Source organism: Vipera ursinii, assembly GCF_947247035.1.
Source record: "Vipera ursinii genome assembly, chromosome: 7".
Taxonomy (NCBI): Eukaryota; Metazoa; Chordata; class Lepidosauria; order Squamata; family Viperidae; genus Vipera; species Vipera ursinii.
The window spans coordinates 19536835-19549506 of record NC_139521.1 but is presented as its reverse complement, the minus strand read 5'-3'; the positions used below and the strand labels follow the sequence as shown (position 1 = coordinate 19549506).

The 12672-nt window shown below is 41.5% G+C and overlaps 1 protein-coding gene and 1 long non-coding RNA gene across 2 annotated transcripts in view; both read right to left on the bottom strand.

Moving 5' to 3' along the window:
* OTOP1 (otopetrin 1) overlaps nt 1-7406 on the bottom strand; it is a gene marked incomplete at its 3' end in the record, with an annotated part of 48503 nt that extends 41097 nt beyond the window's left edge. The window contains exon 1 of the mRNA XM_083366936.1: nt 7217-7406. Within this exon, the coding sequence (XP_083223062.1) occupies nt 7217-7391 (175 nt within the window). The 5' untranslated portion in view covers nt 7392-7406. The remainder of the gene's footprint in view (nt 1-7216) is intronic.
* A 3179-nt stretch (nt 7407-10585) lies between these two features.
* On the bottom strand, nt 10586-11619 carry LOC310642902. The gene is made up of 3 exons (XR_014492984.1): nt 11579-11619; nt 10759-10845; nt 10586-10660 (listed from the first exon to the last, which is right to left on the bottom strand). It is a non-coding gene; the product is annotated as an uncharacterized lncRNA (long non-coding RNA).
* Nucleotides 11620-12672: the final 1053 nt, after the last annotated feature.

Here is a 12672-nt window from a genome sequence, read left to right as displayed (position 1 = left end):
AGGTTATTAATTTGTTAAGAGGACAGTTTGATAAGTTGATGGCTGGCCAGGTGGCAACTAACTTACGGTTTGCTAGGCATAATACTTTTTGTAATGCCAATAAACCAGGTAGATGGTTAGCTTATATGTTAAGGAAGAGGCAAAGGGCTTCCAATATAGATAAAATAGAACATAAGGGTAAGGTTGTGTATCAACAGGATTTTATTAAGGAAGCTTTTGTGGACTTTTATTCTAAATTATAAGCTAAAGATAAGATTAATGAAGCAGACATTGATGCATATTTGAGGAATGCTAATATCCCGGTTCTTACACAAGAACAAAAGGAAGAGATTAATCAATTGATAACTGAGGAAGAAATTCTTCTAGCAATTAAACAATTGAAGGTGGATAAAGCGCCAGGCACGGATGGATTGACTGCGGTGTATTATAAAAACTTACAGTCGGAGATGATAAAGCCATTAAGGGAATTGTTTCAGACAATTCAAAGGGGAAGAGGGGTGCCTCCGTCTTGGAGAACTGGCTTTATTTCTCTGATTCCGAAGGAAGATCAGGATGTCACTCAAGTAAGAAATTATAGACCAATATCACTTTTGAATACGGACTACAAAATATTTGCTAAGGTTTTAGCTAACAGATTGATGAGGGTATTGCAACAGATAATTCATGGTGATCAAACTGGGTTTATTAGTGGTAGACAAATGAAAAATAATGTGAGGCATCTAGTTGACTTGTTGGAATTTTTGGATAGGAACAACCAGATCACTGCGGCGCTGATCTTTCTGGACGCTGAAAAAGCCTTTGATCAACTGGATTGGCAATTTTTTTTTTTATTGAAAAGTTTTAAGATACAATTTTCCTTTAAAAAAAAACCCCTTCCCCCTCCCACCTCCCCCCCTACCTCCCCCCCTCCCCCCTCCCTCCTCCCCCCCTCCCTCCCCCCCTCCCCCCTCCCCCCCCGACTTCCCAGAGCTAAATACAAGGTATATATATAAAAAAGCAAACATAAACAACCATATACTAACAACTATAAATTCTAAAATCCATCACTCTCTAGCTTATATAGGATAAAACAAACCTTAGCAATATTAAATATATATAAAAAACTAAAATAAAAAAGAAACACTCTCTAGCTTATATAGGATAAAACAAACCTTAATAGTATTAAATATATATTAAAAACAAAAAAAGGGAAAAAACCCAAGATAGAAAGAGAAAAAGAAAAAGAAAAAAAAGGAAAAAAGAGTTATTCAAATACTACATAATACTTCCCAACCCTATACTTATCCTAAATAGACTCCATCCATTTTGTCCATTCCATGATATAACGTTCTTACAGATAATCTTTCAAATTAACCAAAATCTTCACCACCTCAACCAAATCAGAAAACTTTAAAGTCAACTCTTCTATAATCGGCCGTTCCTCTTCCAGTGCCACATCTATAATTATTCCAAACAAAAAAAAAAATTGCGAACAAAACTTTAACCTCCATTTGAGAATCTTCTGTATATTCCACCAAACTTTAATCCAAAAAACCTCACCCTTTCCACAAAACCACCACATATAAAAATATATTGCGTCTACACCCAAACCTTTTCCCACCTCCCATACTTGACTATAAATACGTCATAGAAATTCCATAGACTTCTGCAAATTCTGCTATTTTCTCTTCTTAGATCATTTTACAGCAGCACGCGTCACCCTCTGTTCTATAGGATCATCCAACGAGGTTATATCTTGATCTCCTCCAACACCGTTGTCTTCTATCTGACCATCTTCAGCCTCTTGATGCACTCCTTCTCCAGATCCCTTTTCAGCTTCCAGAAGTGTTAATGGCGTTGCATTTAAAACATTATTGTAGAAATCACGCGCTTGCATCACAGTAACCAGACGGTACCTTTTACCTTCGTGCGTCACCATCAACCCAACTGGGATCTCCCATCTGAACCTTATATCTCGTTGCTTGAGCTCTTGCACAAGAAATGTAAAATCCTTCCTTCTCCTTAAAATCTTTGGAGGAATTTCTTTTAAGACCAAAACTTCTTGATTAGCAATCACAACTTTAGTATCATAAGCAGCTCGTATAACTTCATCTCTAGTTTCCCTTTTTGCAAAATATACCACCACATCTCTAGGCAACTTTCTCTGTCCAGCAATCCATGAATTCACACGAAACACTTTATCCATGCCTCCTTTTATTTCAGATGCTGGCTGTTTCAATACTACTTCGAAAGCCTCAGAAACCAGCTGCTTTAGATCTTCCTTAATATTCTCCTTTAAGCCTCTAATTCTAATGGCAAACTGCATCTGGTAATATTGAGCAAGACTCAGTTCCTTTTCCATTTTATCTTCATTCTCCAATACTTTTGCTTCTAATATAGCATTCTTTTGAGTCAAATCTTCTAGCTTTTCCTCCAATTCTTCCACACAACGAGCCACTTTACACACTGAAGACAAGATGTCTACCTTCATCACTCTAAACTTCTGTTCCATCCTCTCCTCCATTCTCTCCTCCAATTTCTCCAATTTCTCCTCCATCTGTGCAAATCTATCATTAATTGATTCCAAAATTACCTGGGTGTGTTTTTCAAGAGCATCTTGTAAGTCCTTTGATGTCAATACATCAGGAGGATGCAGCGCCTGCAGTAATGATTGTTGCACCGGCGAAGTTCCAGCACTCCGAAGAGTTTTAGGGGGTGGTTTAGCCGCCATCTTTTACCAATTGTGACGCACTTTCACTTCAGATTTATAATCCAAAAAAGTCCATCAAGCTGGAGAGTAAAATATAATAATCCTCTTCACCTTTTCCTCTTGTATCGCTCTGCCTGCTCCTTTAATCCATAGTCATTCCTTCAGGCAGGGGTGGTCGCAGACGCCTGGCTCTGCTCCAAGAAATCAGGAGCAGAGGCGCTGGCCAGCTGGGAGCAGCCCAGGCTACGGGGGAGTTCAATCCTTCAGCCGCCCAAGCCATAAGCTCAGGCGGCCCTGGAGAACTCTACCCCTACCTGGGAGCTCACCCCCTCCTCTTCTCCCGAGGAGGGGGCTTCAAATTCGCCCGAACAGCTGATCGGCGCTGTTTCGGGCGAAAATAACTCAGCTGAGCCACGGACAGCCCGGAGAGGCTGTCTTCGGCGCCGCGCCGCCACCAGAAGTCCTGGATTGGCAATTTTTGATGAAAGTATTAGATAAACTGAATTTTGGGGACAAATTTTTACAACCAATTAGGACATTATATCAAAAACAAACAGCCCGAATAATAGTAAATAATAGTTTGACTGAAGTATGTAATATTGAAAAGGGCACAAGGCAAGGGTGTCCGTTATCACCTTTATTATTTGTTTTAACATTGGAGATATTACTGATTAAAATACGGAATTCAGAAAAAATTAAGGGAATTCAAATAAGAGATCAGGATTATAGATTGAGGGCATTTGCAGACGATCTGGTTGTTACGGTGACTCAGCCAGAAAATTCTGTTGTGGACCTGATGGAGATAATAATGCAATATGGGAATGTTTCTGGATTTAAGGTTAACATACAAAAAACTAAAATATTGGCTAAAAATATGACAGTATCGCAAAAGGCTCTTTTAGAAGGGGTAACTGGATTTGAAATTGTTAAAGGGGTTAAATATTTGGGGGTGTATTTGTCACCCTCAAATGCAAAGCTATATAAAAATAATTATGAAAAGTTATGGGGAAAAGTTCAAAAAGAATTGGATAGTTGGAAAAAATTACAATTGTCCTTATTGGGAAGAATTGCAGCAGTGAAAATGAATGTTTTGCCGAAATTTCTATTTTTATTTCAAATGATACCTATTCTTAAAAAGGACTCAAATTTGGAGGAATGGCAAAAAGGTATCTATAAATTTGTATGGGCAGGAAAAAGGCCATGAGTTAAATTTAAGATTATGCAGGATACGCGTGAAAGAGGTGGTCTTAAAATGCCCAACTTTAAACTATACTATGAAGCTGCTGCGTTGTCAGCGATAAGTGATTGGATTAATTTAACACAAGGGAGATTATTAAATCTTGAAGGCCACGACTTGTTATTTGGTTGGCATGCATATTTATTGTATGATAAGAAGGTAGATAATGTGTTTAAGGTGCATATTTTAAGACATGCTTTGTTGTGAATTTGGAAAAGGTATAGATATAAGTTAAATTATAAGATACCTTTATGGGCAATACCAAAACATGCAATAGAAAACATAAATGTTGGGTTCAAACATGATGTGATCACATATAAGGAAATCCTAAGTTTGGAGAGGAATGTATGGTGTTTGAAGCCGTATAACCTTTTACGAGAAGAGAAGATTGTTCAAACCTGGTTTCAGTATGGGCAACTACAGGCCAGGTGGAAAGAAGATCAGAAGATTGGTTTTTCAATGACTGATGAAAATCTGGTAAAGCAAATTAGAAATCAGGGTCCAGCACATATCAAACGGATATATCTTGCATTGATCGAAACTGACTCAGAAACAGAACTTGTTAAAGATTGCATGATAAAGTGGGCTCAGAATATTCAAGAAGTTATTACAATGGATACTTGGGAAAAGATCTGGGTGAGAAATGTAAAATTTACGCAAGCCCAAAATTTAAGAGAGAACTTTTATAAAATGTTTTATAGGTGGCATTTAGATCCTAAAAAGCTTGCAAGTATGTATCCGAACTATCAGCCTAAATGTTGGAGGTGTGGTGGCGAAGACGCAACGTACTTTCATATATGGTGGACCTGTAAAAAGGTTAAAGCATTTTGGATTAAAATCTGGTGGAACATGCAGAAGATATTTAAGAAAAGGATAAAGTTTTGTCCACAATTGTTTTTACTGGGCATAATTACTGATACTATTGTTGTGGACACTAAGTTGATGCTGAATTTAATTACGGCAGCAAGACTTTTAGTAGGTCAATATTGGAAGAAGGAGGAACTGCCGACTATAGAAGAATGGACTTTAAAAGTTTCAAACCTGACGGATATGGCAAAGATATCGGCGTATTTAAAGGACCATTCGCAACAACGTTATATTACGGAATGGAAAAAATGGATTGATTACATCCAGAATAAATATGGGACTAAAAAGTTTCATTTAGCATTTGAATAGGTATTGATATGATATTTGTATTGCTTGTAGTCATTTTATATGAGCTAGAGTGCTATAGACTTAATAGTTTATTGTTGTTAGCATTGGGTTGTTTATGATTGTTTTTACTTTTATACCTTGTATTTTGCTCTGGGAAGTCAGGGACAGGGAGGGGGGGAGGGTGGGAGGGTTGGTAACGGTTGGGTAGGGGGTGGGGGGGAGGGGTTGTTAAAGATAAAATGTATTGAAAAACTTTTCAATAAAAAAAGTGAGATAAACTTCCTAATTTTCATATACGAGGTACCCCCAGCAACCTAACTTTTCTTGTACTAAAAGAATGGCAAAAAAAGCTTGTTCATCCTGTTCAACTTCCTGCACTGATGCGTATCTTCCATCCCTACCCATCCCTGAAAAGAGCTACCAGCTTCTTAGGGATGATGGACAATTTTAAGCAACAGCATGAGGGAAACGATTAACCCCCTCACTTTTATGATGTTCATTGATGTAATAGATCTTAAATCTTGCTTTCTTTCTTAAAAAGAAAATTGTTTCATCAGCCCATTTCCACTCCAGAAGTAGTTGGAATGCCATCTTCTGCTGAATTTTGCGATGGGTTTTCTAACTTACCTTGAGGAGGATAATTATCACAATAAATGGGATGCTTGGAGTCAGTAATGCAAAGATATGTGATTAGTGACTTTACAGGCTATCCTAAAATACTTGCTCCAAAATATTATCATTCTGGTGGTTCCCATGAAGGAAGATAACAAACAGAAAAATGTGTACAGTATGTGTACATTGGATTCAATGGTCCTTTCTCTGGACAGAGAGTGAAAATTTTTTACATGTTACATTTGTGCAGAGCTATCACAGTTCTGAGACTTCCTATCTTAAGCCTTACCAAACATTTAACTTCTTCCAAAACATCTACTAAAGTATACAAAAAAATCTATGGATTTTGCATTCTTGTTTCTATAACCATTTTCTTATAAAATTTGGAATCATGAAGCATAATCTCATGCTGAAATGGGGATGCATATGCTAAAGCATCAACAACATGTAATTCCCAAAAATCCTCAGGAAAAGGTAGTCCCTTACCTGGGATGGCACACTACTAAAATCAGGGCTCCAAGGGCCTTTGTTTTGGATTAGAATCCAGAGTAGCAACTCTAAGTACACTGGTTATGAACAAACTACCTTATTCTCTTAAACAAAGTATTAAATAAATTTTCAGTTTTATACACTGTTTGGGAAGAGAGGATGGTTAGTCAATAGTGATTAAGAAAAGTAAATAAATGCCTCATCAAAAGTATATTGTATTTGTCCATCATTGCAGGGAATGTTCACATTTCTTTGTTGTGTATAAAGTATCCCTAATGGGACTTGTTACATGGCCATTTTATTGAACTTGCTTAAAAATAAATCAAGTTTAAATCAGTATCATATTTATTATAGTTGTTACAGTTATCTAGTCAAAACAAATATGCAAAGGGTCCTAATGACACAGCCAATGATTTTTTTTTTCTAGAATGAGTCTTAGAGGTCACATAGTACATACTTGGTGCAGGATTCTCAAGGAGAATAATTTTCATATAGTACTGTATTAGTTTGTCTGAGAGATTAAGGGGGAAAAGTTAACTCAAATGCAGCCAGTTTTCTACCGAATAACTACAGTTTTGTTTGGATGGGGCATCCAAGGAATTTTAACTGTTCCACGGCCTCCAAAAGAGCACCTTGTTCTACCACCTCTGTCAGATGCCAACCGGTCTAGACCCTCTAGCAAGGAGAATGCCAGCATTTTGTGTGAGAGCCCATTCTACCGGCCCTTGTTTTTATAGTCAATATGTTCTTCCTGACATCAAGAGCAGTGTTCACATGGGGACCCAAGGCTCCATTCCAAATGTTACCCTGGAGGTCTCCAGCGGGGATCCTCCATCCTTAAATGGTGAGCTTCATTGCCTACACCGAGAGAAATGTGTGGTTTTCTGGGCAGCAACAAAGGCGGGAAGGGCTCCACCGTTGCTTCCTCCAGGACCTGTTCCTCCCTCCCGGGGTAGCCGGCTAAGCGGCTCCCCGCTTTTCCCAGCTGGAGACACTCTCTCCGCGGCGCCCCCCCCACGCCCCGCCCCACTCACACTTGAGCCAGCGTGCTCCGGCTTGGGTGTCCTTGTCCTGGATGAGCCTCTTGTGCGCACAGCGGCGGCACAGGTACCAAGCCATCCAGAGGAGCTGCAGTGCCATGAGGGAGAGCAGGTAGGCCAGGACGGCGCTTTTGGCCACCCCGACGGCGTGGACAGCCCAGGCGAACATCAACAACAGCCCGGCCAGCAGGAGGTGCAGCCCGTACTGGCTGCTCAGCGTCTCGGCGCTTTTTTGCGGACAGCTTCGTCCCACCTTAGCCAGCTGAGGCCAACGGCGGTCCTCGCCCCCTTTGGCCCGCTGGATCGACAGAGGCCGGGGTTCCTCGGCCGCCCTCTCCAGTTCCCAGCCATCCGCCGTGGGGCTGGTATGGGGGCAGATTTTTGGGTCCGTCGAGGCGGACTCGAAGGGACTTCCCTGTAGACCCATGGAGAAGAAACGCTTTTGCCCGGAGGTGCCCACTGTTGGAAGGCCGGCGGGTGCGCGTCAGCTTAGCACGGAGGCATCTCTGGAGCGGAGAGGAGGAGAGGCGAGCAGGCGCGCACCTGCCGATGTTGCCAGGGGCTGCGCTTCGTTAATTGCTCCGAGCCGAGAGCCGCTCTCCGTTCTTTGGAGCCCCTTCGAGGTGGATTGACGGACGGAAGGTGCGCTCGGTTCCGGCTCTGCAGCAAGACCTCCTCTTCGCGGTCGCCTCCCTGCTCTATTGCCTGCTATCCTCCTCAAAAGCTCCCTTTCCCAAGACCGTCTCCGCGGAGTATTTATGGGGTGGACAAGCCGCAGAGCCATTGGGCGGGTCGCCGAAAGCATCGGGTTTCATTCACCGTAGATTCTGGGCTGCGACTCTTCTCGTCGGCTCGACTGCACCTGAAGGGAGCGTGCTCCCAACGTCGATTGAGTGAAGGCGGCGCTCCGGAGAATCTGCGCGGCTAAGTCTCCGCAGCAGAGAGGGAATACCTGGAAAGAAGACAGTAGTTGGTGCCCTCGGGCGGGTAGATTGGTCTTTCTCGAAGGATCTCGGAAAGCGGGGAGCCGTTGGTAGGCACCGAGCTATCTTCAGCTAACAATACTAAATACGACTTCCACTAAACATCAGATGTGACATGGATATTTGTAACTTAAGTATTCCCCAAATTATAGAAGTTAAGGAACACTACAGCTTCATATGACACAAATACATGTAGGCAGGAAAAACAAGTACAGGTTAGGCGAAACCTGACTCAAAAACATTGTCAGAGGGACCTTTGAGTCCCAGTGGGCGATCCCTTATATGAGCCAACAGCGTGTGGCAGCAGCCAAAAAAGCTAATACAATTCTTGGCTGTATAAAAGAGGCATTGAATCAAGATCACATGAAATATTAGTACCATTTTATAAAACCTTAGTAACACCACACCTGGAATACTGCATCCAGTTTTGGTCACATTACAAAAAAGGTGTTGAGACCTGGGGACTAAAACATAGGAAGGACTGTTGCAGGATTTGGGTTTAGCTAGCCTAGGGAAAAGAAGGGACTAGGGGGGACATGATAACAGTATTCTAGCATTTGTGAGGCTACCACAAAGAGGAGGGGGTCAACTTATTTCCCAAAGCACTAGAGGGGATGACAAAAAACAATGAATGGAAAGGAGAAACTCAAGTGAGAACAATTAACCAGAGACTTGTCTGAAATGGTATAGGGCTCCTGCTTGAACGGTGTTGGACTAGAAGACCTCCAAGGTCACTTCCAGCTCTATTATTATTATTGATTGATTGATTGATTGATTGATTGAAAATCAGTGCTTCCCAATCCACGGTAAATAACCCAACACTGAGTAAAAGTGGTTTTTCTTGAGTAATGACACACAAATCCATTACACAATCACAACAGAAACATTTAAATAGATTTAAAAGTATTTTACCTATGTCAGGTAAAAAGGATTTCTAATAAGTGGTTTGGGCTAATGAAGGAAAAAGTTTGGGAAATATTGGTCTAAATGGTCTTGAGCAGCAGAAATTTTAGATGTGCTCCAAGCCAGAGGCGAATCTGGTTCTTCCTGATGACTATCCAAGATAGATTTCTTCCCTTCTCTTACGGAATGTTTTTGAATTTTGACATACTGTAGTATGTCAAAATTCTGTATACTGTAGGCACGCGGTGGCTCAGTGGGTTAGGACGCTGAGCTTGTCGATCAGATGGTCAGCAGTTTGGCGGGTCAAATCCCGAGTGCCGCATAACAGAGTGAGCACCTGTTACTTGTCCCAGCTTCTGCCAACCTAGCAGTTCGAAAGCATGTAAAAATGCAAGTATTAAAATAGGGACCACTGCGGTGGGAAGGTAACAGTGTTCCGTGTGCCTTTGGCATCTAGTCATGCTGGCCACATGACCATGGAGATGTCCTCAGACAAACGCTGGCTCTTCAGCTTTGAAACGGAGATGAGCACCAGCCCCTAGATTTGGAAATGACTAGCACGCATGTGCAGGGGAACCTTTACCTTTACCTTTACCTAGTTCTGGGTATGTAAAACCACCTGTTGTTTGCACAGAAGGCTGTAGGGCCTCACAGGGATGTGGCAAGAGTATATCAGCTTCCTCCTTCAGTATCCTTACTGATGATGGTGATTCTTGCCAAGGAAGGACAGAGTAGCAGTCAGCTGAGGCTCAAGGGAACCAGTCAAAAAGAGATGCCCTAGCAATAACCTAGTGCTGAAACAGCAAAAGAGCCACTCAGAACTGGTTCCGTCACACACACAAAAAAGTGGGAGCCGCAAAATGTGCATGCGTGCGTGTGTGCAGGCACATGCGCAGAACAAGGCAAAACGTGCATGGACAAAGGCAGCAGCTCTCCAAACGGGACAGCGGAGGTTTGGAGATCTGCCTCTGCTGCCACGTTTGGAGAGCTGCTGCCTTTGTCAAACACGGACAAAGGAGAGAAGCTCTCCAAATGGGGCGGTGGCAGTTTGGAGAGCTGCGTGGAAGGTAGCAGCTCTCCAAACCTCCGCCGCCACATTTGGAGAGCTGCTGCCTTTGTCAAACATGAATGAAGGCAGCAGCTCTGAAAACAGGGCGGTGTAGGTTTGGAGAGCTGCACGCGCAGCTCTCCAAACCACCGACACCCATTTGGAGAGCTGCTGGCTTTGTCCCACTTTTTTCCCAGAACGGTGGAGGAGGACTGGGAGCTGCAGGAGACGGCTTAAAGAGCCGCATGCAGCTCCGGAGCCGCGGGTTGCTGACCCGTGACCTAGTGTAATAAAGTAGAGAAACCATAACTGGGGCTGCCTGGTAATTCAAGCATTGTTTTAAAGCTCCCTGTGTGGCTACCTTTTAATTAAAATACTAACTTGAAAATATAGGAGATACTATATAAAAAGTGATAAAGTATACCCACTTACCACACTTTTAATGGGAAACTTGTGCCTGTTTCTCTGACATTGCAGTACTGCAATTATAATAAACTGGACATACTGTAAATTATGAGAAAACAAAGGTTATGGCTTTTGCAAAAAGGGCAAAATTGTACTCATGATATTTAAATAGCCATAAAATAGAGCAGGTTAAGTACCTAAGAGTGGTCATCCATGCCACTGGCTCACGAAAAGCACATGGAGAATATGCAGCTGCCTCTGGCCAACGATCAGCGAATGCCATCCTTAAATTTTTCCACACAAAGAAGGATACTATGTTCCAGCCACAGTTAAGCTCTTTCTGACCAAGTCACTAGCACAGCTTCTCTATGGGACCCTGCTCGGACCCTCAGCTTTGTGTTTCACACTATTAGAAAGAGTTCAATCCAAATTTATTAGAACAATTCTCCAGATGCCACGTTGTGGCTCCAATGCACTTCTACACCTGGAGACAGGATTGATAAAAGTTGAAGCAAGAATCTGTATGGCTTCCTTAAATATCTGGCTAAGGCTTAATTGATTTCCTCAAGGCCTTGCTCCATTAATCCTCCAAGATAAATTATCTTATTCATGGATCAAGGCAGTCAAGTCCAACCTTGCCAAACTAGGCTTCTCTTCAGCCTCAATACTCAAATTGGACTATGACCAAGCAAAACAAATTTTGTGACAAAGGGTTTAGTTCCACTGTTTCTGGCTCCAGACTCTATGTTGTTACACCTGTCTGTTATCTTACTCAGTTGGAGTCAGTATCCCACCAGAAAGCATTTCTGCTCGCAAGATGCCATGCGTTTCCATCAACTGTCCTGTATGGCAAGTATAAAAAGACACCATTGTGTCTTTTTATACTTGCCACTGTGGCTCAGGAGAGGTGGAGACCATTGGACACATACTCCTTCGATTTCCTTCTATAGAGCTATTCAGAAAAACCATATCCTCCCCATAATTGATAGGTACCCTGGTCATTCGGAAAATATTTACCTACAGTGACTTCTTAAGGATGAGCAGGCAGTGATTATGGCTCAGGTGGCTAGATTCTGCACAGCAGCACTGGGGATTCACCAGAAACATAAATAAATATTTTAGATCTTTTTAATAATCTTTTATAATTAATTTTATTACATTTTTTATTCAGTATTAGATCATATTCAATGTATTTTTATTGTCAGGTCAGTATGACTCAGTCTCTCTGAAGGTAGATAGTTTTTGTTATACTGTCTGTGTCAGAAGAGTAAACAAACTCTATCAGAGGGTGATGAACCATGGTTCATTTTGATGCATGATAAACAAAGAAAACCTGAAGCATTTATTCTACTATTAATCTTTTACTTACAAAAGAAACTTGTAAAAACACAGAAAGACTCATGGCTACATGACTATCTCCCAGAGAGCACAAAGGAAAGGAAAAAAAGTAACTTTTTGCTTTGGACATGCGCACACAGTAATAAATATAAAACCAAACAAAATACTTGGCTGAACATGTGACACCCACCATGGTTACAATGATAACAATTCAACTTGCATAGAAACAGACTGCAAGGAGCTTACTGACAAAAAATAAAAACACAGTGACATCCCCTTCTTTTGTCAGTAAGGCAGAACTCAGATAAGACATATTTTCTTACGCAGACACTTGTGCTGGGCTGCAGGAAGTGGCTTGTTCAGCATATCAGCAATCTGATCATGTGTAGGCACATACTGTAATTTAACAAAACCTTGTTTAACTACTTGTCTTATATTTTGATAATAGATGTCAATGTGTCTAGACCTAGACCCTGTAAATCGATTCTCAGATATGTAAACCACAGATTCGTTGTCTTCCAACACAGTGATCGGTCAAATCGGCTGTGTCCAGATATCTGTGACTAAAGCATCAAACCACATTAGAGAATTACATGCATCTGAAACACAAGCATATTCAGCTTCAGTAGATGAACAAGAAACAAAATTCTGTTTATGCACAAGCCAGTAAACAGGACATCCATTTAAAAACAGCATATAACCTGAAGTACTTTTACGTGATTTCTTATCGCTCGCCCAATCAGAATCTGCATAACAACATAACTCTGCATAGT